General features: G+C 42.5%; 2 protein-coding genes across 2 annotated transcripts in view; one reads left to right on the forward strand and one right to left on the reverse strand.

Annotated features, from left to right (window-relative positions):
* Positions 1-7,043: 7,043 nt before the first annotated feature.
* LOC121718339 (B-cell receptor CD22-like) lies at positions 7,044-20,174 on the reverse strand. The gene is made up of 6 exons (XM_042103359.1): positions 20,123-20,174; positions 13,476-13,748; positions 12,894-13,166; positions 8,121-8,192; positions 7,516-7,599; positions 7,044-7,092 (listed from the first exon to the last, which is right to left on the reverse strand). Exons 1-5 carry the CDS (start codon positions 20,172-20,174, stop codon positions 7,574-7,576), a joined length of 696 nt encoding a protein of 231 aa, XP_041959293.1. The 3' UTR covers positions 7,044-7,092; positions 7,516-7,573.
* The window catches only part of LOC121718258 (NACHT, LRR and PYD domains-containing protein 12-like), a 28,460-nt gene continuing 23,453 nt past the window's right edge, over positions 20,168-25,174 (forward strand). The window contains exons 1-5 of the mRNA XM_042103188.1: positions 20,168-20,247; positions 20,382-20,537; positions 24,430-24,488; positions 24,722-24,997; positions 25,094-25,117. Of these exons, the coding sequence (XP_041959122.1) occupies positions 20,383-20,537; positions 24,430-24,488; positions 24,722-24,997; positions 25,094-25,117 (514 nt within the window). The 5' untranslated portion in view covers positions 20,168-20,247; position 20,382. The remainder of the gene's footprint in view (positions 20,248-20,381; positions 20,538-24,429; positions 24,489-24,721; positions 24,998-25,093; positions 25,118-25,174) is intronic.

The raw sequence follows: 25,174 nt of genomic DNA on the forward strand, positions 1-25,174 counted from the left end.
TTGATGTGACGAATGTTGTACGTTTGTCCTTGTCCGATCCATGTGGATTCAGACCCATGCCTCCTTCTGTACCAGGTGTAGGTGTGCACAGGTGGGTTGGCATCACTGCTGCAGGTCAGAGTCACCGAACTGCCCTCTTCTATATCGCCAGAGGGACTGACTGATACTGAGGTGTTTCTTGGAGTATATGCAGCTTTGAAAGGGACAATACACATGGAGAGAAATCAGCACTGATTGCAGAAGAGATAAGTATATCATGTAGGTATGACATTACATTGAGAAAAATGTATTTGGATTTCACAAGAAAAAAAGCATAAGGTATGATTTGCCTTAAACATCATGAAAATAATGACCATTACATGAAGATCTAGTTTAAATAGTAACAAATATGGACAGTATGGACAATGTGTAGATTTTGAGATTTAATTTCTAATTGAGGCTCTGCATTTCAAGTTCAGCACTTACAGGTTACATGTATCTGCACCACTGAAGATCTGTTCTGTCCAATCTCATTCTCAGCCACACAGTAGTAGAGTCCACTCTGCTCAGAGCTGATGTTGACAAAGCTGTGATTCTGACTCCACCCAACCTGTGAAGATCGATGTCCATTTTCCTTGTACCAGGTGTAGTTATGTGCTGGTGGGTTGGCATCACTGGTGCAGGTCAGAGTTACTGAACTACCCTCCACTGGTTCGCTGGAAGGATGGGCCAATGCTGAAGTGTTTCTTGGTCCATCTGTCAGAAACATTTTATGTCATATTAGGACTTCTATTAACCAACAAATATCTGCTTACAAAGACCTAAACATGCAAAACCTTTCACAATCAGATGCAGTATATTGTTTGTTAATAAAATGCCATGTAATTGTCTGAGGTACCATAGTTAAAGGAACCGTATGTAAGAAAAATATTTCAATTAATCATAAAATGGCCCTGATATGTCACTAGACATTAAGAAATCATGTTCATTTCAAATACTTATAGCACTGACAACAGTAGTCCGTCCAGGATATTGTCATTTAAAAATTGAAGTTGCAGCCCTCAACTGATGTTGATGTTGTGTTTTGTCATGTCATGTTGTGTTTTGGCCTGATGCGCCACCCTCCACCTATCTACTAATCACGAAGTCAGTAGTGTTTCGCCATCAGGGTTGGCAACCTCGAGTCAGGGGGTAGGGGGAGGGGATACACCGTCCTTCAGTATTTTGAAAGTGATTGCAGTACCAGTTTTGGCCACAATCTTACATATGGTTCCTTTAATACGTTTATAGAATTGTATTTCAAAAGAACAAATAAATCTCACATACTTACATCTGACACTAAGAGTCATTTCATGTGAACTGTAAATCTCATCTCCCTTAACAGCACAGGAGTATTTGCCTGCATCTTCAATGCAGACAGAGTCTATATCCAGCCTGTTGTCAGCTCTGTGTAGATCATTAACAGGCTGTGAGTTCCTGTACCAGATGTAGGTGGGGTTGTTACTCAGACTGCAGGTGGTGCTGCAGGTCAGTGTCACTCTGTCTCCCTCCTTCAGTGTTGCTGGACTCCTTAGTACCTGCAAATCTTCATGAAAGGAAATTGTGATGGCGTATTCTCTCCTCAAATAAAAAGAAAACATTTCACTGCATTTCACATAGTTAATATTGATCCAAATTACCTGTAACTGAGAGATTGAGATACAATTCAGAAAACCTTCCAACTGGTTGAGTTGTAAACCTGAAGCGATAATCGGTTGAGTCACCCAGTCTCAGGTTGCTTATGATCATAGTGTGGCTATTCTTGTTATCTCCAGAGTAAGTCACTCGACCCCGATAGTAATCATCCTCTATCAAATCACTGGGCTCTCTATTAGGAGGCCATCTGATAAACCAGAATGTCTTCATAACTGTGTGATTACGAGGGTATGTGTAATAGCTGTGGAGCTGTACTGAGGAGCCCTTCAAGGCACATACGTTCTGTAGGGTGTAGGTCACACTCCAACAACTCAGAACACCTGAATCATGGACACACACAAGGAAGGGTTTATAGAACTGCATGTATAATGATTTCATAATCACCGTTCATCAATACCACAAACTAACATAGATCATGTGTTGTTCTTTTGTCAAATTGAAATTGAAATAAACCAACTGTGTCTGTAACATGAAGAAATGATTACAAAACAGTCAGCAGGTGTTAGATTTTAACACCTTTTCATTTCCATACACTGATTGCCACTGATAGTCACTTACAGACAGACGGTGATGGGTGACCCTCATGTCCTCTTACAGCACAGGAGTAATAACCAGCATCCTCTGTTCCAACTGAGGGTATGGACAGGGTGTTGCTACCGTTTGTGTGTGAGTTACTCAGAGGCTGAGAGTTCCTGTACCAGATGTAGGTGGGGTTGTTACTCAGATTGCAGGTGGTGTTACAGGTAAGCATGGCCTCTTTTCCCATATTCAATTGGTCTGGACTCACTAACACATGAAGATCTACGCAAAAACATAACACATTTGCGGTGTGTCTATGAATAGGAGGACTCTGTCTATGAATAGGAGGACTCTGTCAATTTGAATTTTACATTACCAACCTGTAAGTGTCAGAGAGACCTCATGTCCACTCCATTTCCCTATTGGGTCATCAGTTATAAACCTGAACCTGTATTGTTCCCCAGTGTCACTGTCTCTCAGATCCTTGATTCTTAGGGTACAGTTGTTCACATTATCCCCAAGATATTGCACACGCCCCTGATATCTGGAATCCAGACTCAAGTCATCCGTGTCTTTTGTACCAGTCTCCCATTTGATGTACCAGAATGCCTCTCTGATTTGACGATTGCTTGGATATGAGTAAGTGCAGGGGATGTCCACAAATGACCCCCTTAAACCACAGATGCTGGTTGAGACATATGTCACACTGTAGTCTTGTTCATCACTTTGTTCAACAAAAACACCTAAAAACATAATTCCAGAGACATGATGAGAGGTGTTTAGATACTGAACCCAAATGGCTAAAGGTCTGTCACAGGATTCTGATTTTGCAGCGCTTGATGAACTGGGTGAAATGTATTAAACAGGCTCAGTATAGAGACTGTTATGGTTTATAATATCACTATTGCTTTGATGTCTCATGTCTTGTGGAGCCAGCCACAATTCCGGCCTTTTGTAAGGAAATTTCAGTCTAGAGAGATAACTTGTTGAAATGTTGGCACATGATGCATAGGAAGGAAACTAATTCATAAAAGAGAATACTCGGCCCTATAGGAAATATAAATAAAAGTCTGTGCTGATTTACCTGATAAAATGCAAAAGAGTGTAATGAGAATTACATCATCTTTCACAAATGACATGGCTGCATCACCCTGCCTGTAAAAAGACAAATGATATCACTATGGAAACAGCAATGCACATGTGTTTATGTAGGCCTGGGCTCAGACAGGACTTCCAGGAGTTAAACTAATAGTCCACCTAATTGTGTGCTCAGTAGAGATTTCAACTGTTTGTATAAGTTTAGCAAGGGGGCAGGTGTACAGTATATGTTAAATTACAAGTTAAAGACCCATGTGAGCTGCCCTCTCCTCCTCATCTCTCTCTCTCTCTCTATGACCCGCCTCACTCTTATTTCAACTTAAAAACTTATCTGTAAATTCGGTCTGCCACTGCTCCACTGACAAGCCTCTATGCCCGTATCTGAATCAGCCGACCAATCAAATCGTCCGGGCGGGCTTTATGCAATGATGGACAGATGAGCAAATGTGCCTATTCATTCACGTGACCTGAGCGTGCTTCGGTTCATTTTGTTTACAGCAAAAAGCTTTCAAAATATCAAACAAAATATGACCGCCGCCCAGTCCAGCACATGTCTCACTGACTGACTGACTGTCAACTGTCTCACTGAATTGCATTATGCACACTCAGTTCTCACTGGTATCTGCTAGACAACAAGTACCAAAACATGATTAGTTCATAGATTTCACATGTAAAATACATTTTATACAACCCCACCCCCATCTTGCCTGTTCATAATTCTGAGAAATTCTTGAATTGTGTGCATGTGTGCGTGTACATGTTTATGTTTATGTGTGTGTGGGTGGGTGTGTGTGTGTGTGTGTGTGTGTGTGCGTGCATGTGCTTGTGTGTTTGCCTGTTTATGTGCCTGTGTGTGTGCATGTGCATGCGTATATATGTCTACTGTGTGAGTATGTGTCATACGTAGGATTACTGTGAATGTATGTGTGTGCGTGTGTATCTGTTTATGCACATGTGTGCATATGGAATGGGTTTACATGACCCCTGGAGGCAAACATACGCAAAAAATTGGTCATCCTAGGCCCTACGGTTCTCAAGATATTCACAGAAAACTGTGTCTGCCCTACCCTCCTTTTGGGGGGTCCAGTCCAGCGGGGGGGCTACAGATCAAAACGAAAAACGATGGTTCCATGCTATCCATGTGGGGTTACATGCCCACCAAGTTTCGTGTACCCCGGTCTTTCAGTGTCCCGGGAATCCTTGACGGAAATTTGGACATGCGAAAAATAGAAAAAAAAATCTGACTAAACCTATATGACCGCCGCTTCGCTGCGCGGCGGTCATAATAACTACACACAATGCATAATTTATTAAGCATTAGTGAAAATTATTAAATGGTCTGTTCATAATGAATATGAACAAACCATTTAATCTATCTAAAATATGTTTATAAATTGTGTTTTAATACTTAATACATTGTGCAATAATAATTTGTTCAGTAATATTACCCATTATTTAACAGTTGTTAAGGAATTGTCTATGGTTTATAACATCAGTTAGAATAAGTTTGTTAATGATTCAGAAACTATTTACACCTACAGGTAGACATGCCTTTATGAAAATAATGATTAAACACATGTACTAATGATTAGTTTGGGTCTGGATAAATGTTTTATAAACCGCTTCTGATTAACTCAGGAAATCCAAATGGTTAGTAAAGGATATTTTGTGAGCTCATCTAAAGTGAGGACTTTCTATGCCTTGCAACACATTTACAAATGAGTTGTAAAGGTTCCATTTACATTCATTAATTTAGCAGACAATTTTATAGATAGCGACTTACACAAGTCAATTAAGTTCAATAGCACAACAGTGGAAGCCAGAATTGAACCCCCAACTTTTCAGGCTACTGCATGTTAGCCCAGCTCCTTATATTGAAGTCAGAAAGTACTGTCGGTATGGGAAAAGAAATCCAGGCAGCTACAGTACTACACTGTAGGGGCATGAATTTGTGTGCACAATCACATATAAGGCATATATAGCCACTCACACAACCATCTACCCGTCAGGCTGTGCTATGGACCATTAAATCTTAATGTGTCAAATTTCAGCAATTTTGACTTTGGTGCAAGTGGGGTAAAGTTCAAGAGAGTCACCTTGGCTCACCTTTCACCTATCTTTCTACCTTTCCTGTTTTTCATATTGTACTTTTTTTTTTTAAAAGAGCTATCAACTAAATACTGTAAGTGTTACATACCTTGTGTTTGCTGAAACTGAGACTGGGAACTTCTGCTGCTGGTAGTTTAAGTTTAAATGTGTATTTGTGTTTTTGTTTGTATTTGTTTATCTGAAGTAGGAGGAGCTGAGAACACAGATGCAAACACTGTACTTCTTCATCTTTGTTTTACCCACACAATTACTTCCCTATTTTCCTAAATGTGTATTAGTGTTTTTGTTTGCACTTGTTTATCTGTACATTTTTTAAAAAGAGCTATTAAAAGGTGAGGTCAGGGACTTTAAGGAAGTCACATTTGTTTGTGTTTATGTTTCAATTTATTTTATATATAAATTTGTGCAATACCAACCAAACAGACATTATATATATATACAAAACACGCCAGAGAGGTAGCTCACCTCTACCTTCGGTATTCCCTAAGAAAGGTTTCATTCTTGTTTGGGAGACAGGCTGTCCCCACTTTGTTTCTAGTTTCTGGAGCCTGGGCGCAGTGTGACAAAAAATGTTATGGCCTTGAAATCGTGTAAAATCCCTGACTACGCATTTAACTGAATAAGTGTTACATACCTTGTGTTTTTACTGAGAAAGAGAAAAGGAATGTCTGCTACTGAAAAGTGTAAGAGCGTTTTTGTTTGTATTTGTTTATCTGAAGTAGGAGGAGCTGAGAACACGGATGCAGACACTATACTTCTCCAACTTTGTTTTAACCACACAATGAACTTCCCTATTTTTCTAAATGTCTATAAGTGTTCAGCCGTTAACTAAATAAGTGTTAAATACCTTTTGCTGAGACAGAGAACAGGAACTTATATGCTACTGGTAAAAGTCTGTGTGTATTATTATTTTTGTTTGTATTTGTTTCTGAATCTGAAGGAGCTGAGATCACGGATGCAGACACTGCACTTCTCCATCTTTGTTTTATATACTTCTCTATTTTTTATATCTGTGATTGGCCTGCAGGGATGTTACAGAGGGGTGATCACACAAATGTGTTAACCTTAACTATGACCACAAATATTAAACAAAGTAAACATACAGCACAGAAACCTAAAAGACGTGTGAAACAATCTATAGGCCCAATATATAGCCAGGTCGGATAACTCGTGGTACAGTGGAAATGACCAACTTCCTCAGACAAAAAACAAACAAACAGATTTTTGCTGATTCATTCCACTTTGTACACCCCCTGCTGATGAACCAACAAACAACATGTTATCAGGGACAAGCATCACCCCGTCTCCTGCTTTCAGTTATTTTGTGTCTTTCTAAACAGTATGACTCAATTCATAGTTTAACATTGCATTAATGTAATCTTCCAGATCATGAGCTAAACTAAACTATTTACCTTTCATAAAGTAACCTTAGAGTTATTGAGCTTGTGAAGACATTTGTATGCATGTCTCAAAAGAGGATAAATGAGAATATCAATGTATGTGTGACACAAAAACACAACATACAATAAGAACATCAAGAGGCCACAGCTATGGCTGATTTGTCTCCCTCAGATCCTCCAGGTCAGTTTGCCCTCAGACAACTCTCTGGTCTGTTATGTTCTCGTAGTCTGAAGCCTCAGAGCGGACCTGACCTGCAGTCTGTGTGATGCCATAAGCAGAGGTCTTTACAATCTGAAATAACACACACACACACACACACACACACACACACACACACACACAATGCATGTTTCTAATGAACAGTGAATGTAAAAAGTCAACAATGAAGCAGAGTCAGAGATACACAGGACCCTGATTTGAATGATGGGCAAAGTGCTGAGTCTTTAGTCTAACTAAGTTAAATGAATAATTAGGCTAAATCAGTATCCTAATTGAACACGTTGGGCAAGACCTTAGGCTAAATCAATATCCTAATTTAACACCATGGGCAAGACCTTAACAGCAAACATTGATGAGTCAGCTCAATGCACCCACTACAATAGCTCCAGTTCATGCACCAGAACATGTTGATAGAATTTGCACGTTGCCCGCTATTTAAATTAGGACCCAGAGTAACTGGATGAAAGAGTGTGTGGGAATAGTAGTGTGTCTTACATCCAGAGTGGCATAATCAGGGGATCTGGTGGTGAGGTCAAGACCTGCGTATGTGTCATCAGCAGGACCAGGCTGGACAGCCTGCTAAAAATGAAATAGTTTAATAAAGGGGAAATAAACACGTTATGACAAAGACCTAATTTTGATGGACACTTGTTTTAGATTGTAGAGGAAGAGAGGAAATAAAAAGACTTGTAGACTGGTGTTATTTGACCTTGGTAGTGTAAATTATGTCATGTGAGATATATTTGAGAAAGATGAACGTACAGTCAGAGTTTCATTCACAGGTATGTGGGCTTCAATAAACCATTACAAACCATAACAGTCAGTATTATTTGGCACAGTATTGGCAGAGAATTTATTTTTTTCTTCTTGGAATAAATTTGCTTCCCTCCATTGTTAAATTTTATCTCATTGTTGTCATTGTGAAACTATGCAAAAGTTAACTATGTATATAATGTACAAATATCTAAATGTGCAATAATGTCCATAGTCTAAAAACACCTTTGTCGGTTTACATGATATCCTGTTACATCCTGTACCATAAATGATGTATCACCATTGATTTGGAGATAGAAAGGACACAAGAAATACATTTTCTCTACCTGTGAACCAGTGGTGGTTCCTCTGACAGCATTGCTGTAGTGCTGGAGCTTCGTACTTCTCTGTCTTGAGTCCTGCAGACAGATAGAGATTTAGAAGGTTAAACTGCAATCCCACCCTCTACATTACATTACATTACATTACATTACATTACATTACATTACATTTGGCTGACGCTTTTTAACCAAAGCGACTAACAACATGGTAAACAGTAAGTTTTAGAACAATTCTCACAATTTTAGGACAGTTTAAAAAAAACACATTAGAGTACAGTAAGAATAAGTGCGTCGGTGAGTGCTGTATTTTAACAGTTACTTGTCAGTTTAAACGGCTGGTGAGTGCTAGGATCAGTAAGACTTGACTGGGTGAGAGTAAGACTCTACACTCTCAATAAGAAACTGCAGTTGAAAAACGGGACACATGTTCTACGGTTTTATTTCATATTGTTAAATGCCTGGCACAGAGAAAGGGAAAGCCACACACAGGTGGCAATACGATATATTGAAGGTGAAGTAAAGTCAGTATTACTGTTTGATTGGGAGACTAAGAGTGTAAGCAGGGGCGGACCTGCCATAAGAGACGAGGCGAAACGGAGTTGATGGTGGCCGCCTGTTGAATGAAATGTAGATTTAGGCACTACTTTCTCATAGCCTACTACTTTCTCATAGCCTACTACTTTCTCATAGCCTACTACTTTCTCATAGCCTACCACAACTTACAGATCTCAACTCAGTGCGTCCGTGGCCTGGAGTGAAATAGAACTAGATGTACCGCATAGCGGTACAAAATATGAAATTCACGCAAATACATTTTGTTTAGATACATCAACTGCCAGGTGTAGTTGCAATTATTATAGGCTACTACGACAGTCGTTGTTAAACGGCCAACCCAAAGACTATTAGGCTACATGGAACTTGTTAAGTAGGCTATGGGTAGGTTGTAGGCTACATTTAATTGATAGGCTAGGCTGGTAGCCTATGTGTTATTTATCCTTCCAACAATTAATTTAAAATAACTTAACACACGAAACGTAACACACTAAATTCCACTTAGCGGTCAGAAGGAGCAAGGAGGGCAGGTTTAAGAGTGTGTCCATGAGAGGACCAGGCAGGGGTGACACATGCTACGTCACCGATTTTGATGAAACTTGGACAGTTTGAAGGGTCCACCTAAAAACTCAAAAAAGCCAAAATAGTACAAAATTTGAAACAACCCAGGGGGAGATAGGCCCCCGTCCTTGTTTTAGGCCAAAAAAAACTCAAAAAAAGGCCCAAAATTGCATAAAATGTTGACATCCCTCCTGCTGTCAGATTTAAACACAGCAAAGTAACAATCCATGCCATCAAAGGTCCATCCAAGGTTAGTTTAAAACTGGAGTTACAAGGCGTAGGCTAAGGTGTGACTGGTGTCAGTCCAGGACAGTAAGCAATCAGGGTAATGCGTCGTAGCAAAATTCACCTCACCTGTAGACAGATGCAACACACAGGCAGGAAGAGGAGGCAGGCAGGGCAGGGCCATGACAATATCAGAACAGAACAACTCACCCTCTCTAAGGGTGACTCCTATCAGAGCTCCAGCTACTAGCCCAGTCAATGTGCCCAAAATAAAGCCTACAACTGCAGGGGTCCAGAAGGAGTCTTTTTGCTATAGTCAAGTCATATTTATTTATATAGCACACTAGAGAGAGAGAGAGAAAGAGAGAGAGATACAACAATGCAGACAGACCGAAAGAAAGAGAGGCAAAAAGAGAGATACAGAGAGAGAGAGAGAGAGAGAGAGAGAGATAGAATGAAAGAACGAAAGAGAGAACAAAAGAAAGACGGAAAAGACTTGAGAAAGAGGGGCAGAAGGACTGCAAGAGGACTGATTGGGAGAGACACAAACAAAGTAAGACAGAAAGAGACAGGCAGATGCACCGATATTGGCGCTGTTTTACGCTGTGTTCGCCATTGCCACTCCGCAGAAACCACACGCTGTACCTTTTCTTTTTACATTCGATTTAGCAAACCTGAGGCTCATCTCGCAGTTGGCGAAAAACATAATTTACGGTGTCCACAACAAAATGGTAGCATTCAATCACCAGCGCAGTTGAAAGGCATCAACTGTGGAGGACATTAAAAGGAATCAAATTGTTAGCGAACAGGATATACAATACATGCTAATAAGATGGCATCACGCAGAGCGATAATGCAGTTGCCATGATGCAGCGCTCCTGTGGCAGTCAAAATGTGCTCATGTTCACTCACGTGCAGTCTGTTCATACCATATTGCACCATGTTTTAAGACATCTGAAACAAGCGCAAATGACTGGCCCAGAGAGAGATGCTGTTTTAATTGTGCTTTGGCAACACTGTACCTACAGTCATGCTAGTAAAGCAACCTTGAATTGAAAATTGAATTGAATTGAGAGAGAGAGAGAGAGAGAGAGAGAGAGAGAGAGAGAGAGAGAGAGAGAGAGAGAGAGAGAGAGAGAGAGAGAGAGAAAGAGAGAGTGTGTGTGTGTGAAACAGGAGAGAGAGAGAAAGACAGGACCGAGGGAAGATAAAAAATGAGGGAGGAGATGGTAGAAATTAGAGCAGAGAGAAGAGGAAGAAGAGCCAGATGGGTCAAGGCTATGCAAGGAAAAGAGAACCTAGTTTACAGGAGGAAGAGTGTGGGAGAGGGAGAGACGGAGAACAAGCACATGCGTGTAAAATAGCGCCAGAGTGGCAAAGTGAGCAAGGACAAGAGAAACCAAGAGAAAGACTGACAGAGAAAGAGAGAGCACCATCCCTCCCTCCCTCTCTCTCTCTCTCTCTGTCTTTCTTTACATCCCTCTAGCTCTCATCTCTGTCTCTCTCTCTCCCTCCCTCTCTCTCTTTCTCTCTCTCTCTCTCTCTCTCTCTCTTTCTCTCTGTCTGAGACACCTGCCTGGAGGCGTGATCCAGGGAGAGGACTTCTCTAATTGATTTAATGGCTATCGACAGGGACCCGGCAAAACGGGCTCTCAGTCTTCGCCCTGATTGAATTAAACACCTTTTATGGGGGGAATCGATAGGCCGTAGATGATGGGGGAGGACGAGGGGTGTGTGCATGTGTGAGTGGGGGGGGGGGGGCGAGAAGGAGAGGAGCCTTATGATATGTAGACGTGCTCATTCTGTCTCTACCCCCCTCCCAGCACACACACACACACACAAACACACATACATACACACACACACACATCAAACCCGAAGGCAAGAGCAAGGGAGCTGATGCCATGTTGTAATTCACGCTTTTAGAGCATTTAGCCATGCCCAGTAATGAACTACTGTCAAAATAGGCCTTAGCGGCAATATATAGCAGGGGTGCCTATCAATCATAATTACAGGCAAGCGGAGGCGGGAACAGTCCGCCGAGAGACGTGACAGCAGGAGTGGGGGGGGGGGGGGGGCACTTTGAGATTTTTTATAGTTTTCTCAAAGACGAGTTGTAAAGTGAAAAAATGACATATCAAATAGCCATTGCAGAGCTTTAAAAGGAAAGTGATGCTATAATGTAAGAGTCCTTTTCACGATCAGACTCTTCATTCACCGGCGAACAGATGAAAGTGGTGAAGTGACCCTGAAGGACTTCTGAAGATCAAAAGGTTTGTGTACCCGGGGTGTGACAAAGGTTTTACGCTTAGAAATTCTAAATGTTCAATTAAAAGAAAGAACTAAAGTATTTAACGACTCCTTGGGATATATAGCACTAAAAAAAGAGACACAATGTACGGTATGCTTATAGTGGTTACGTTTACTATTGGTGGTCTCTATAAGTTGCGCAACCCCTCGCCTCAAGGACTTCAGTGTCTTCTGAAGTGAGGTTGGCCAAGCACTTAGAACACAGGCTTTGACCTAAACAGGTGAGGTCACCAGTGAACCAACAATCACCAATCAGGGCCTTCAATTATCATTAGCGATGGTGGCTTATAGCAACGGGGGGTGACATCATTGACCTTTCCTTACGTCTAACTCAATCAGGACCGGCAAGTGACCAATGTCCTGAGCGCAGATAACCCACCGCCACAGCTTAACTTACACGCTTCGCTCCCATCTGCCCCTTCTCCGATACGACCACAGAGCCAGCATGACATCACTTCTGCGGTCCGAGTGGTGTATCCAGTGTGGCGCGTGTGGTCATCACGTCAACATTGAGCAGACCGCCGCATGACCAACAGCCAAAGCCATTGGCCCATCTCCCGAGAAGCTCCGTTAAGCACCGGAAAAAAGAGAAGCAGAACAGAACAGGACAGAAAGGGTATCGAGCTGGGTTTTTGCGGGTTATTATGACATGGCTTATTAGTTGTTCAAAAGGCCCGTCTTGGCGTCCATTAAGGTGCCGTTCGAAAGCGCCCGCGGTTCACCACCAAGCTGCCACACAGACACACACGCATGCACGCACGCACGCACGCACACGCTTTATAAAAACAGAGAGCAACGACAGTAAAGATGTCAATACCAAATGTATTAAACATTATGAAAAATACTGCAAAAGGATAAAGACACCTTTGAATAATGTTAGAATTTCGAACAGCTCATTTGTTCAAAGCTAAACATTATGTTGTTGAAAATCAACTTATATATAAGCAAATATACTTTCATACATGCACAATTGACATTTCTATTGTTTTGTATGAAACAACTTCTGAAATGAAACAACTATGAAATTAACATCTCAAGTGGTATTTCTTCTCAACACCAAAGTCCAGTGCCAAAAGCATAACTATGCTGAGAAAAAATGTGAAATGAAAGTTAAAAAAAACTGCTCTGGACCTGGCATAAGGATCCTGATCGCAGTTGAGTTCTTCGAGCCGACTTTATTTTGCGCATCACAGTGATAAAGTCCATCCACACCAGGAACGAGGTTAAGAGTGAGGTTGGGCATCCTCCCTGTGCCCAGAAGAGCCGTTTCATCTCCAGTCTTCCTGTACCAGGTGTAGTTGTGCACTGGTGGGTTATCATCATTGCTGCAGGTCAGAGTCACTGAGTCGCCCTCCTGAAGGTCACCAGAGGGGGTGAGTGATGCTGAGGTCATCCTGGGGAAGTCTAGTTTACAAGGAATATTAGTACATTTCAATGAGATTAGAATACATTAATATATTGAATACAATCTCCATCTGATCAATAAACTGGTATGAGACTGATTACAACATCATGTTATGTACTCCAAAATACATTTGATTTCATGCCTGGATTTTTTTAGAAGATTTTAACAGTGAAAAAAGGGAAAATTTAGAGATGTTGGTCCCAGTGGTGCCTCATCAGCTGTAATTTGTTTTTAGATAAACATGAGTTATGCGCTCTGATTATGTATTTAATTCCTGAAACAGTCTAGTAGCATCTCACAGTACTCACAGAACACATCCAGAAATGTTGTATTGGATTGGCTGGCTCCATGTTTGTTCTCTGCCTTACAGAAGTAAAGCCCACTGTGTTCAGTACTGACGTTAGTGATGCTGTACGTTTGTCTTTGTCTGATCCATGTGGATTCTGACTCATTCTTCCTTCTGTACCAGGTGTAGTTGTGCACTGGTGGGTTGGCATCACTGCTGCAGGTCAGAGTCACTGAACTGCCCTCTTCTATATCACCAGAGGGACTGACTGATACTGAGGTGTTCCTTGGCGCATCTGCAGATTTGAAATGGAAATAAATACACAGAGAGAACATTAATTTGTAGCCTACTTACCTGAAATGTTGTGGACACGAAGACCATTACAATGGTTAATATTACATGAAAACTGAATTTAAATCAGAAAACATAGACAGATAAGGTGTAAATTTTGAGATTTGAGGCTGTGTAATTCAAGTTCAACACATCCAATGAAAAAATGTCTGAATGAGAAAGTGGAGGGCCCAGTAATGCTCTCCTCACTGCCAGTCACAGTAATGCCCTCTGCACTGCCAGTCACAGTAATGCCCTCCTCACTACCAGTCACAGTAATGCCCTCCTCACTGCCATTGCCCTCTTCCTTAGGAATTCATCTGGGGATAAATCAGAATGTTAACATCACTCCAACCGGTCTACATTTATATTTCAATGTCCCAAAACCCCATTCATTCTCCAATAGAGATTTTTATTTTAGGTACCAGATTCGACCGAAATGTCAATCCGCCGCACACATAAAGCCTGGCCCTGCCCACCCACTATCTCCACTTTGCACTGCGGATGATGAAGAGCTTGGCACTAGTCCAGTTGAGGAAGACCCTCCACTTCGTGCTGCAGGTGATAAAGTGGTCACTAGTCCAGATGAGGAAGACCCTCCACTTTGTGCTGTGGGTGATGAAGAGCTTGGCACTAGTCCAGAACCGTGCGTTGGGTTGTCCCAGGCACCTGTGGCTAACGCTGTCCACTCAGAGAGACGCTCCTGTGGCTAACACTGTCCACTCAAAGAGACGCTCCTGTGGCGAACACTGTCCACTCAGAGATATGCACCTGTGGCTAACACTGTCCACTCAGAGAGACGCAGCAGCAGCTAACACTGTCCACTCAGAGAGACACACATGTGGCGAACACTGTCCACTCAGAGAGACACACCTGTAGCTAACACTGTCCACTCAGAGAGATGCAGCAGCAGCTAACACTGTCCACTCAGAGAGATGCAGCAGCAGCTAACACTGTCTACTCAGAGAGTTGCAGCAGCCCTCCGATCCCTGCTGCCCTGCGGTCTCCGTCAGCGCATCCCACTGGACTCGCCCACGTTGCCGCTCGACGACCAAGACTTCGTCCTCCCTCACCAACCCAGCTGCGCTCAGAGCCCCACCCACCCACCGCCTCCTCCCACGGCAACCAGGCCCAGGACCGGGTTTCACCTGACTGCCAGTGGCCACTGCACTCTCCACCAAAATCCATGTTTGCTTGCTTGTTTTCACCCCATCACCACTCGCCGCTCATCCTTTGTGTGAGTATGGACCACAAGGGCGGCATTTTCACAAGCATGCTGCTGTCACGATCTGTCAGGAGTGTAATTACAAGCTGCAGGAGTTTTGGGCTATAAAGCCTTAAACACATACAACACATTGCTCAACTGATGGGTATGGATGCAGTTTTATATTTGATGGTAGATAAACGACATGTAAAAATGGATTATTCAACACTATTTACGTGGAGTAAAATCATTATAATATAATATGTAGTAGGCCTCTTCTATGTAAACAGCTTCTCACATGTGAAATGTGATTCCTTGTATTTCGTTGCTCTTTACTTTTCAAATTCCTTTCATTGCAACAACCAAATGCAGTACAGTCTGCCATCTTTTGCTCACAACCAGAGCTTGTTTAGTTCGTCTCGTAGACAGTACTGTAGGTCTCAGATGATGTATTTCCACTAGGACAAAGATGGTGTTGGCAGACGCATGCTGCGAAGCCAAAGGCGACATTGAGTTATTAGATTATATTAGATTAGATTCCACTTTATTATCATTGTGCAGAGTACAAGTACAAAGACAACAAAATGCAGTTTGCGTCTAACCAGAAGTGCAAAAAAGCAGAAAAGTGCAAAGTGATATACAAAGTATAGATAGGTATAGATATATAGAAATATAGTGCAGTGTATACAGTAGTAGGCTATACAGTTGGTTTACAGAAGGTGGTTTAGAGTAATATAAATTAAATAGAAATGTGTGTATTAGCAGTTACCTTATACGAGCAGAATAAATATGGCTATGTAATGTGAACAATGTATGAACAACAGATATGTGCAATGTAGTAGCAGTACCATTATAATACTAGTAAGAATAATATAGATACATGCAGTGTATTAACAGAATATATTATAAGAAAAATTGAACAAATATGGATATTCAGTATGAACCATATAAACAGATATGTACAGTATGTACAGCTATGTGCAGTGTGGTAACAGTACTGTAGTGCAGAAACAGTAGCATTATAACAGTAGTAAGAATACGTGTATGTGCAGGATGAATAGTATGAAGAGCAGTAGAATATGGCTATGTATAAGTATAAATACAGTATGTACATTTGTAAATAAATAGAACACTATGGGTGGGATGGGATAGTGCAATTGTTTGGGGGGGGTGGGGGTTGTTGTCCCTGTCAAGGTTGCCATGGTCGTGGACACCTCAACAGGCACAGGCAAGGCGGCATCAGGCGGGGCGAGGGAGGCGGGGTTGGGGGCGGTTGGTTGGTTGGTTGTCACCGGAATGCAGAGCTAGAGTTCAATAGGGTGACAGCCGCAGGAAAGAAGCTTCCTCTGAAGCTGCTGGTTCGGTTGCGGAGAGGCCTGTAACGCCTCCCGGAGGGGAGTGGGTTGAACAGTCTGTGGTTGAGGTGGGAACAGTCTTTGATGATGCTGCGTGCCTGGATGGCCTCGATGGAGGGGAGTGAGGAACCGGTGATGCATTGGACAGTTTTCACCACCGTCTGCAATGCTTTTTGGTTGTAGGCAGAGCAGTTGCAACACCAAGGCAAGGTACATTAGGCAAGGTGGCTTACTTTAAATGGAACCCATCCTGATTGGCCAAGTCCAGCTAGATTCAATCCTGATTGGCCAAGTCTGGCCCAGATTCGATGCTGATTGGCAAATGGGCAAGGCACAAAATAAATTGTGAGGGGGGAAAGGAATTCCGAGGGGGGAAATCTGAGTTTGCTGAGCTACATTTACTGTAACTAGCCCATCTTAAATATGTGTCTGATATCTTAAAGTAATTGGTGACCATCTTGGATTGTGAAAACCATGACAGCTTGTAGGCTATTCTCAGGTTACATATTTTAATTCTGTAAATTCATCATCGTGTGATTTGTGACAGAGATCATCCATATCATACAAAAAATGCAACTTAATTGCAATTACAACGTTCATGCTAATCATGAGTGGCATCTTGAATTTGTAAGCAAATGCAGTAGTGTATTTAATATGAATGAGCATATATGTTTTAACCTTTGTTGTGCCACACATCCACACAAACATGCATGTTTCCCCCCATATTCACACATACGCCTGTATCTCTGTGTCCTCTCATCTCCTGAGAATGGGAGAATCTGTCCCGACACGCAGTGCCCTCACCCCACACAACAAAATTCCTGTCATCTGACTGGCTGACGACCAAGAGAGAAAGAGAGAAAACAAGAAGGTGGGAATAGAAGAGGATAGAGAGAGAGAGAGAGAGAGATTGTAAAAACCAAAGAGGGAAGGTAAAGACACTTGACTTGTTGAAGGTTCTGTTGTGCATTTCTGCACAGGTAAGTGTTACATGCCTTTGTATGAGTGTGTGTGAGAGAGAGAGATAATGTATTGGTGTCTGTGTGATGTGAGTGATCGAGCCAGTGTGTGCTTGAGTGGGTGTATGTGTATGAGATTGTAGTCCAAGTGCACCACACACACACACACACACACACACACACACACACACACACACACACACACACACCCACACACACACATGCCTCTCCCATGGCAGAGAGTACAACAATAACTGCCTGACTCTGTGTATCTGTACCTGTCTGCACACGGTTATAATATTCAGGAGTGTTATGTCGTATGATTGCTGTTGTGATAATGCCGGTAGGTGCCGTATGTGTGTGTGTCTGGATATGTGTGCGTACATGTGATTCAGCATCTAACCCGTTCATTTCTAATGCCATGAAGGCAGATATATTTTTGTGGGTAAAGTTCAAGTGTAACGTTCCTGCAGACACCTCTTTAAACCTCACTAACCAAGGAGCGAAAAATAACTATTTGTGATGATATGCAGACTGTACTGTACATTGGTGACTACAATAATATTGAGTAACACACCAAATGACACCATATAGCCATGATCACATTTTTCTCTTTTTGCTCAAGTTGTCATCTTGAGACTTCTTTACAATATGATACACAACCCCTGAGGTTGCACTGGTGGGTCGCTGTACACTGAAGAGGCTGAGGTGTATCAAGCCGCCACAAGTTCCACGAGCCAAAAAAAAACATGCTACAGGCAGGTACACAAGGTGAGACCGAAGTTCCTGTGCGGTGGGAGGAGTTTAAGAGGCTCTTAAACTTGGCTGTAGGCTCGGGGCAAGACATTGTGTAATAAGTGGAATTCTGTAGACAGCAGTGACGGCTCCCACACATACATGTAGCTGCGTTCCGTCAACGCATTCCAGTGGGTGTTCCCGACGATCTACCATCTACCAATCCGTAGATTGGCTTGATTGGCCGGTGCCGTCTGTCGGTGCAGCAACAGCTGAACTCCTCAACGCGAGCAGTGGGAGAAACGCGACGCGACGGACCCACAATTCAGTTCGGCAACAGATCACGTGAGCCCATTTAAAGTGAATGGGATGCGTCTCCAGCAACTCGATGCACGCAGCTGTGTGTGGGAGCCATGATTCTCAGAGGGAGCACGCAGAGGAAGGGGGGGGTGGTGATACAGGAAACGTGTGAGGACTCGTCAAGTGTTGGGCACAGGGAGATACTTCAGAACAGTGTTAGAGCTTAGATTGGACCTAAAAAATCCAGCCCGACCCTACCCGAGCCTGTACTCAATTTGAGGACCATAAAAAAATAATTCATGAAGTTGCATAAATGCTTTAATTCGTTCTTAATCAGAAGACATTGGCTGTGAGTTGTCAGTCTCCTTTGGCACGTTGCACGGCACGTTTGCTCTGAAGTAGAGAGATTAACGTACCGAAGATCACAGAACCCACTCGAAGGCAGATGACAAAAGTGTGTAGGGCAAAACGTCTTCATTTTAAACTTCATCATCCCTGTGACAGTGTAACAGGTGTGATATTAGAAATTCCGGAGGAAAAATCACAAAATATCGGGTCTACCCCAACCAGAAAGCCCTGGATGACACGGGGGGTCCAGCAGCTGCTAAAGGAGAGGAACACCGCCTGGAGGTCCGGCAACAAAGACCTCTCAGCACAGCCCGAGCCAACCTGAAGAGGGGCATCAGAGAGGCCAAGGCAGACTACACGAGGAGGATAGAGGACCACCTGAGCAGTAACAACAGCAGGCTGGTGTGGCAGGGAGTTCAGCATCTGACCAACTACAGGACCAACCTCGGAGCTGCTGAAGGTGACCCCGCACAGGCAGAGGAGCTGAACATCTTCTTTGCCCGCTTCGAGGTCACAGCACCGGAGACGGCACCACTACACCACAGCCACAGCAGCGCAAACCTCACAATTGAAGAGCGCGAGGCGCATGCTGCAGGCCGTCAAGCCGAGGAAGGCGGCTGGTCCTGATGGCGTCCCGGGACGCGTGCTGAAGGACTGTGGAGATCAGCTGGCTGGAATCTTCACAAAGATCTTCAACCAGTCCCTGGCACAGTCCACAATCCTCAACTATAGTCCCCCTGCCCAAGAAACCTCACATCTCTAGCCTCAACGATTACAGACCAGTGGCACTCACCCCAGTGGTGATGAAGTGCTTTGAGAAACTGGTCCGTAGTCACACACAGCCCCGCCCCGCAGCCATGACGATCACCAGTTTACCTACAGAGCGAAGCGATCCACACCATAGCCATAGCACTCCATACTGCACTATCTGTAATCACACCTGGAGCAGCAGGGGAGCTATGTGCAGATGCTCTTTGTGGATTAAAGCTCTGCATTCAACACCATCCTCCCTCACAAGCTAGTGGTCAAACTGGGGGACCTGTTCCACACACCACCTGCATGTGGATCAATAGCTTCCTCTCTGACCGCAGACAGAGGATCAGAATGGGCCACTATGGAGTTACATTTGTGCCTCTTTTATGAGTGAGCAGTAGAACAATTTGAGCGCAGAAAAATGTTTTGAGCAAGAACATAAATTATATTTTGAAGAAAAATCACAAAATCACAAAAAAGCAAGTAGTTGAGCAAACAGGAATCTATTCTGTGCTCCACAAATGTCTGCATGTTTGCTAAGATCAATATGTATGTGCAACAACAGCCCCCTTTCATTCAGTTTCACGCTAGGCGCTCACATAAACTGTTCCTTTAGCAGGTAGCAGGAACATCAGATACAGTATAAGCTAGCAAATAAGTACATCTCTGCACACTGTTGACTTACTGGTGTTCATTTTCCTCTGCACTTCCTCGTCATTCCAGTGCTTCCCCTGCATCCGTCAACATGTCTGTTATCGATGGAGTAGAAATGGACCCACAGATCTGATTGGTCTTCACAAGCTGTGAAAAAAGTAAGCACTTCATGATGAACCTTTCATCACAGACATGTTTCTCCTCTTAGAGTGAGCCACTCACATGCCTTTATTTATGCTTTCTCTCTCTCTCTCTCTCTCTCTCCATGGATTGATTGATTGATTGATTAGGATGGATTTCCCTCAAGATGGTGAGGATGCTGTTGGTGGAAATCAGACAGGCAGAGCAGCATGTGCTGTGTCCAGCCACGTGTCCCTCAAGAATGAGGAACCCGTCACTCATGGACATCAGGGGGTCAGCAAAGGACAAGTGCTATGTAGTGCAGGGTGAGTTTAACACACACACACACACACACACACACACACACAAAGTTCAGCAAAGACCACATAAACACACACTGAATAGTTACAGACAAAACTAGATGTACCGCATAGCGGTACAAAATATGACCGCCGCTCAGTCCTGTACATCTGTTCCGCGAAAATAAATCACACTTCAATTTGTCTCCATATTTCACTCCATCCCCCACTCTTGAAACTTTTGTGTATGCTTGTTTGGCATGCCTGAGTGTGTGAGTGCGGCTGCACAGAAAGTAGCCTACTGGTGCTGAAAAGGTGAATAGATTGTAGAATAGCCAAAGAAGATGTAGCATTGTTATAAAACCTTTAAAATCTCTAAACAATCACAAGTAGGGCAGTTCATCACAGTTCATCCATTGCAACTGGATTGATGAAAGGTCACTTACACCTGTAGGCTACATTGTATTTGGGAAAAGCAAAAGGTATCAGCATAATGTTATTTATTTATTTATGTGTTATGTATTTATAAACAAAAACATATCTGTCAGTTCCATGCCGTTTTCAACAGCTATCAAAAACAAAAGGTCATTTTTGGATGGATGGATTTTTTGTGAATGTTTCTTCTTCTACATAAGATTTTAGTCATCTTTAGTTCATGTAATACTTTATTGTCAATGCACAAATTAAGTAACAGTAGTCTGAAACGAAATGCTGTTTTACATCTAACCAGTGGTGCAAATAACTGACATGTCCAAATGGCCTTGATGAAATACGTCGCTAGACTGTTCATACACATTTTAACGGGCCAAAGTTGAAGAGCTTTTGTCCGTGCAAATATAGGCTGATTCATGTTCCCTTGCATTGTGTAACTGAGGTCCATGGCTAGTCTGGCTTTCATCAGACCAAGTTCAATCTTTTAAGAAATCAAAAAATAAATAGCGGGCAGATCAGGCTGGGTTCACCCAGCCTAGTCCATAGGCACCCGATATTGTTTAATTTTCCGATTGAGATATACACGCTCTGGCTATTCTAAATGCAAAAATACATCAGGGAGTTATGACAAAACGGTAACTAACAAACTAGATCCTAATAGAAAGCTGTTAGCTTCCCTAAGCTACAGGTAGGATTAGGCTATAAGGTTGCCTATTTACAACATAAATTGTCAATAGGCTATGCTGGCGACACAAATAAAATCTCCTTTGGAAACCAATGGCTTACGCCTTACAGTATCAAGCGGACTTAAACTGCCATATCGTGGCGAAAAGTTGTAATAACATTCACGCAGCTCCATGAGTCAAGGAAAGCGCGAATGAAGTAGGCCTAGCCACTTCTAAATGGGACCCACTACACAGTAGCTTAAGGTGTGTTGCTAAAGCAGCCATAATGAAATGAAGGTGTCATTGTTTGGATACTTCACACACACGTGCTTTTTAATTTCACAGACTACAACTACCAAGCTGGAATCAAAGCACATCGATTCCCCTCTCACACCATGCACGCACTTAAAACAAAATAAACAGGCGTCTCAGTCTCGCGCATGTATAGGCAAAACTGTATCAGACCGGTGTAACAAATCTTCCATTGCACAGAATGATTTTGTAGCACGTGCAATAAATGACAGTCGAAAGATACAAACAGTGCTGCTATCAATTTGCTTGGTATAACCGCATTTATAGTTTTCTACAAATGCAATCAATCAAATGGGCCTCCATCACTCAACCAATGCTAACGGTAACATTACCTAGGTCCTTATTGATATTACAAGATTAATGTACCTGCAGTAAAAACCAAGCATGTCCGATAAACATCCTCAGATTTATTTCGGCTTCAAGAAGAAATGGGAATTACACTTCATGTGAACATCGTCCTATCCTTAATAGATGTTCGCTGTGGTAAATTAAAGTCCTTGTAGGAAGCGTCCATTGTTTTTCCAACCCACTTTTAACTTCCAACAAAATTACGTCTCACTGCAACGATGCGCCATCTAGTGGACAAACGACTACTTATTGCCAATACTGAAAATGCAGCCATGATGATGATGATGAATATTTATTTTGGCCGTTCTAATACCGATAGTATGTGGGTGCCTGTGTGTGTGCATGTGTATATGTGTGCACCGCCATCTACAGGCCAATGAGTGTACAGTCACTAAATGTACACATAACCTAATTTTTTTAGACCCCCCCATGGATGAAATTCTACGAAACTGGGCATACCCCCAGAGAATGCCAGGTCAAGTAGTTCAGGTAGTTATTTAGGAAAAACTGTTTTTTTTTGCGGTTCGGGAGGCCCAGCACGGGGGTGGGGGGGGGTTGTGGTGTTGGTCCCCGGGGACAAAATGAAATTTTTCCGTAAAAGTCTAGTGGGGCTACATACCCACCAAATTTCATGTACCCCGGTGGTTCGGTGTCCCGGGTATCAATGACCAAAAATTCAGGAAGTAGATGACGGGAAAAAATCTTGAATTGTGTGCATGTGTGCGTGTACAAGTTCATGTTTATGTGTGTGGGTGTGTGTGTGTCTGTGTGTGTATGTGCGTGCTTGTGTGTTTGCCTGTGTATGTGTGTCTGTGCATGTGCATGCATGCGTACATATGTCTACTGTGTGAGTATGTGTCATACGTATGATTACTGTAAATGTATGTGTGTGCGTGTGTATCTGTTTATGCACATGTGTGCACATGGAATGGGTTAACATGACCCCTGGAGGCAAACATACGGAAAAAATTGGTCATCCTAGGCCCTACAGTTCTCAAGATATTCACAGAGAACTGTGTCTGCCCTACCCTCCTTTCGGGGGGTCCAGTCCAGCGGGGGGGGCTACAGATCAAAACGAAAAAATGACGGTTCCATGCTATCCATGTGGGGGTACATGCCCACCAAGTTTTGTGTACCCCGGTCTTTCAGTGTCCCGGGAATCCTTGTTGGTGTATGTCACTAAATGTACACATAAATGATTTTATTGTAAGGCCCCCCATGAACGAAAGTACACAAAACTTGGCATGCATTCGGAGGGTGTCATAATGATCCTACACTTTTAATTTTGTGCAGTTTTGACCTTGTCAGCCAGAGATATTGTGATGAAAACACCTAATTTTTTGCTTTTTAATTTTTAACTAGGTGGCGCTATACATGAAATAAGTGGTAATGGGATGGGTTGACATGCCCCCTTAAGACCAACATACATAAAAAAGGTGGACCTCCTAGGCCCTACGGTTCTCGAGATATTCACAGAAAACTGTCTCCGGCCACCTACAGGCCAGTTGGTGTATAGTAACATAAATTAATTTATTGTGTGGCCCCCCATGAACGGAATTCCACAAAACTTGGCATGCATACAGAGGGTGTCATAATGATCCTACACCTCCAATTTCGTGCAGTTTTGACTATGTTAGGTCACAGATACCGTCAATTGCAACACCTCATTTTTACTTTTTTGTGTTTAACTAGGTGGCGCTATACATGAAATGAGTGGTTATGGAATGCGTTGACATGGCCCCTTGAGATCAACATTCAAAAAAAAAATGGTCCTCCTAAACCCTACGGTTTTCGAGATATTCACAGAAAACTGTGTCTGCCCTACCCTCCTTTCGGGGGGTCCAGTCCAGTGGGGGGGCTACAGATCAAAACGAAAAACGATGGTTCCATGCTATCCATGTGGGGTTACATGCCCACCAAGTTTTGTGTACCCCAGTCTTTCAGTGTCCCGGGAATCATTGACGGAAATTTGGGCATGCGAAAAAGAAGAAAAAAAAAAAGAAAAAAAAATCTGACTAAACCTATATGGCTTCGCTGCGCGGCGGTCATAATAATGTTAAACAACGTTTTATAATGAATTTTCCACAAATATGCCACACAAATGCACATCACATAGTACTGATGAAGTACATCTCTAATCCTAAACATGATTTCATTTACAGGATGGATGACCTAAAGCAACCAGCTGGGCAAGATGACCAAACAAACAAGATGATGCCTAGTAAGATGACATAGTTTTGTAAACTGGAAAAATATTTGAAGTTGAATTATTGTAAACATTGTTTAAAATATTATTAGAAATACAGAAATGTATGCTATAAATCCATTAAGACCCAAATAATTAGCTATTCGGGACTTTTCTAAATTCAGGGTCTGGGATAAAGCACATATCCACCTGGTCTTGACTTCAGTGTTGTACACAAGATAACTGACTGATGTGTATTTGTGCAATAGGCAGAGGGTGCAACACACTTCAACCTTCATTAATCCGCCAATGTATGCGAGAAACATTGGATGACCTGTCTGATGTCGACCTCAAAAGGTTCAAGTCGATTTGTAGGGACAACTATAAAATCCCATGGGGTAAGCTGGAGAAAGCTGACAGGGATGACATGGTGGAACAAATGGTACAAAAGTACTGTGAAGACTCAGATGACGTCATGCTGAAGATCTTAAGGATCATGAAAAACAACCAGCTGGTCACAGACTTGGAGAGGAAACTAGGCAAAGGTAAATATGAAATATGAATTAAAATGGACACATTAGCTTGATAAATAAATATTGTGCTTTTGTAGTGATTTCTTTGTTTCTCTCTTCCTCTGTCAGTGAATGCAAGACCTCAAAATAAAGGTAACGTATGTTCAGACAGTATGCTACACTACACACATTAAGATAAAATCCTCCCAT

This window comes from Alosa sapidissima, chromosome 9, assembly GCF_018492685.1.
Source record: "Alosa sapidissima isolate fAloSap1 chromosome 9, fAloSap1.pri, whole genome shotgun sequence".
In the NCBI taxonomy this organism is placed as follows: domain Eukaryota; kingdom Metazoa; phylum Chordata; class Actinopteri; order Clupeiformes; family Clupeidae; genus Alosa; species Alosa sapidissima.

Excerpts from the sequence above, each read along its gene's own strand:
- LOC121718339 (XM_042103359.1), bottom strand. The coding sequence starts at position 20,174 with ATGCAGGGGAAGCACTGGAATGACGAGGAAGTGCAGAGGAAAATGAAC. Across the intron at positions 13,167-13,475 it reads AACATTTCTGGATGTGTTCT|ACTTCCCCAGGATGACCTCA; the intron begins GTGAGTACTGTG and ends CTTGTAAACTAG. Across the intron at positions 8,193-12,893 it reads GATCAGGATCCTTATGCCAG|GACTCAAGACAGAGAAGTAC; the intron begins GTCCAGAGCAGT and ends ATCTGTCTGCAG.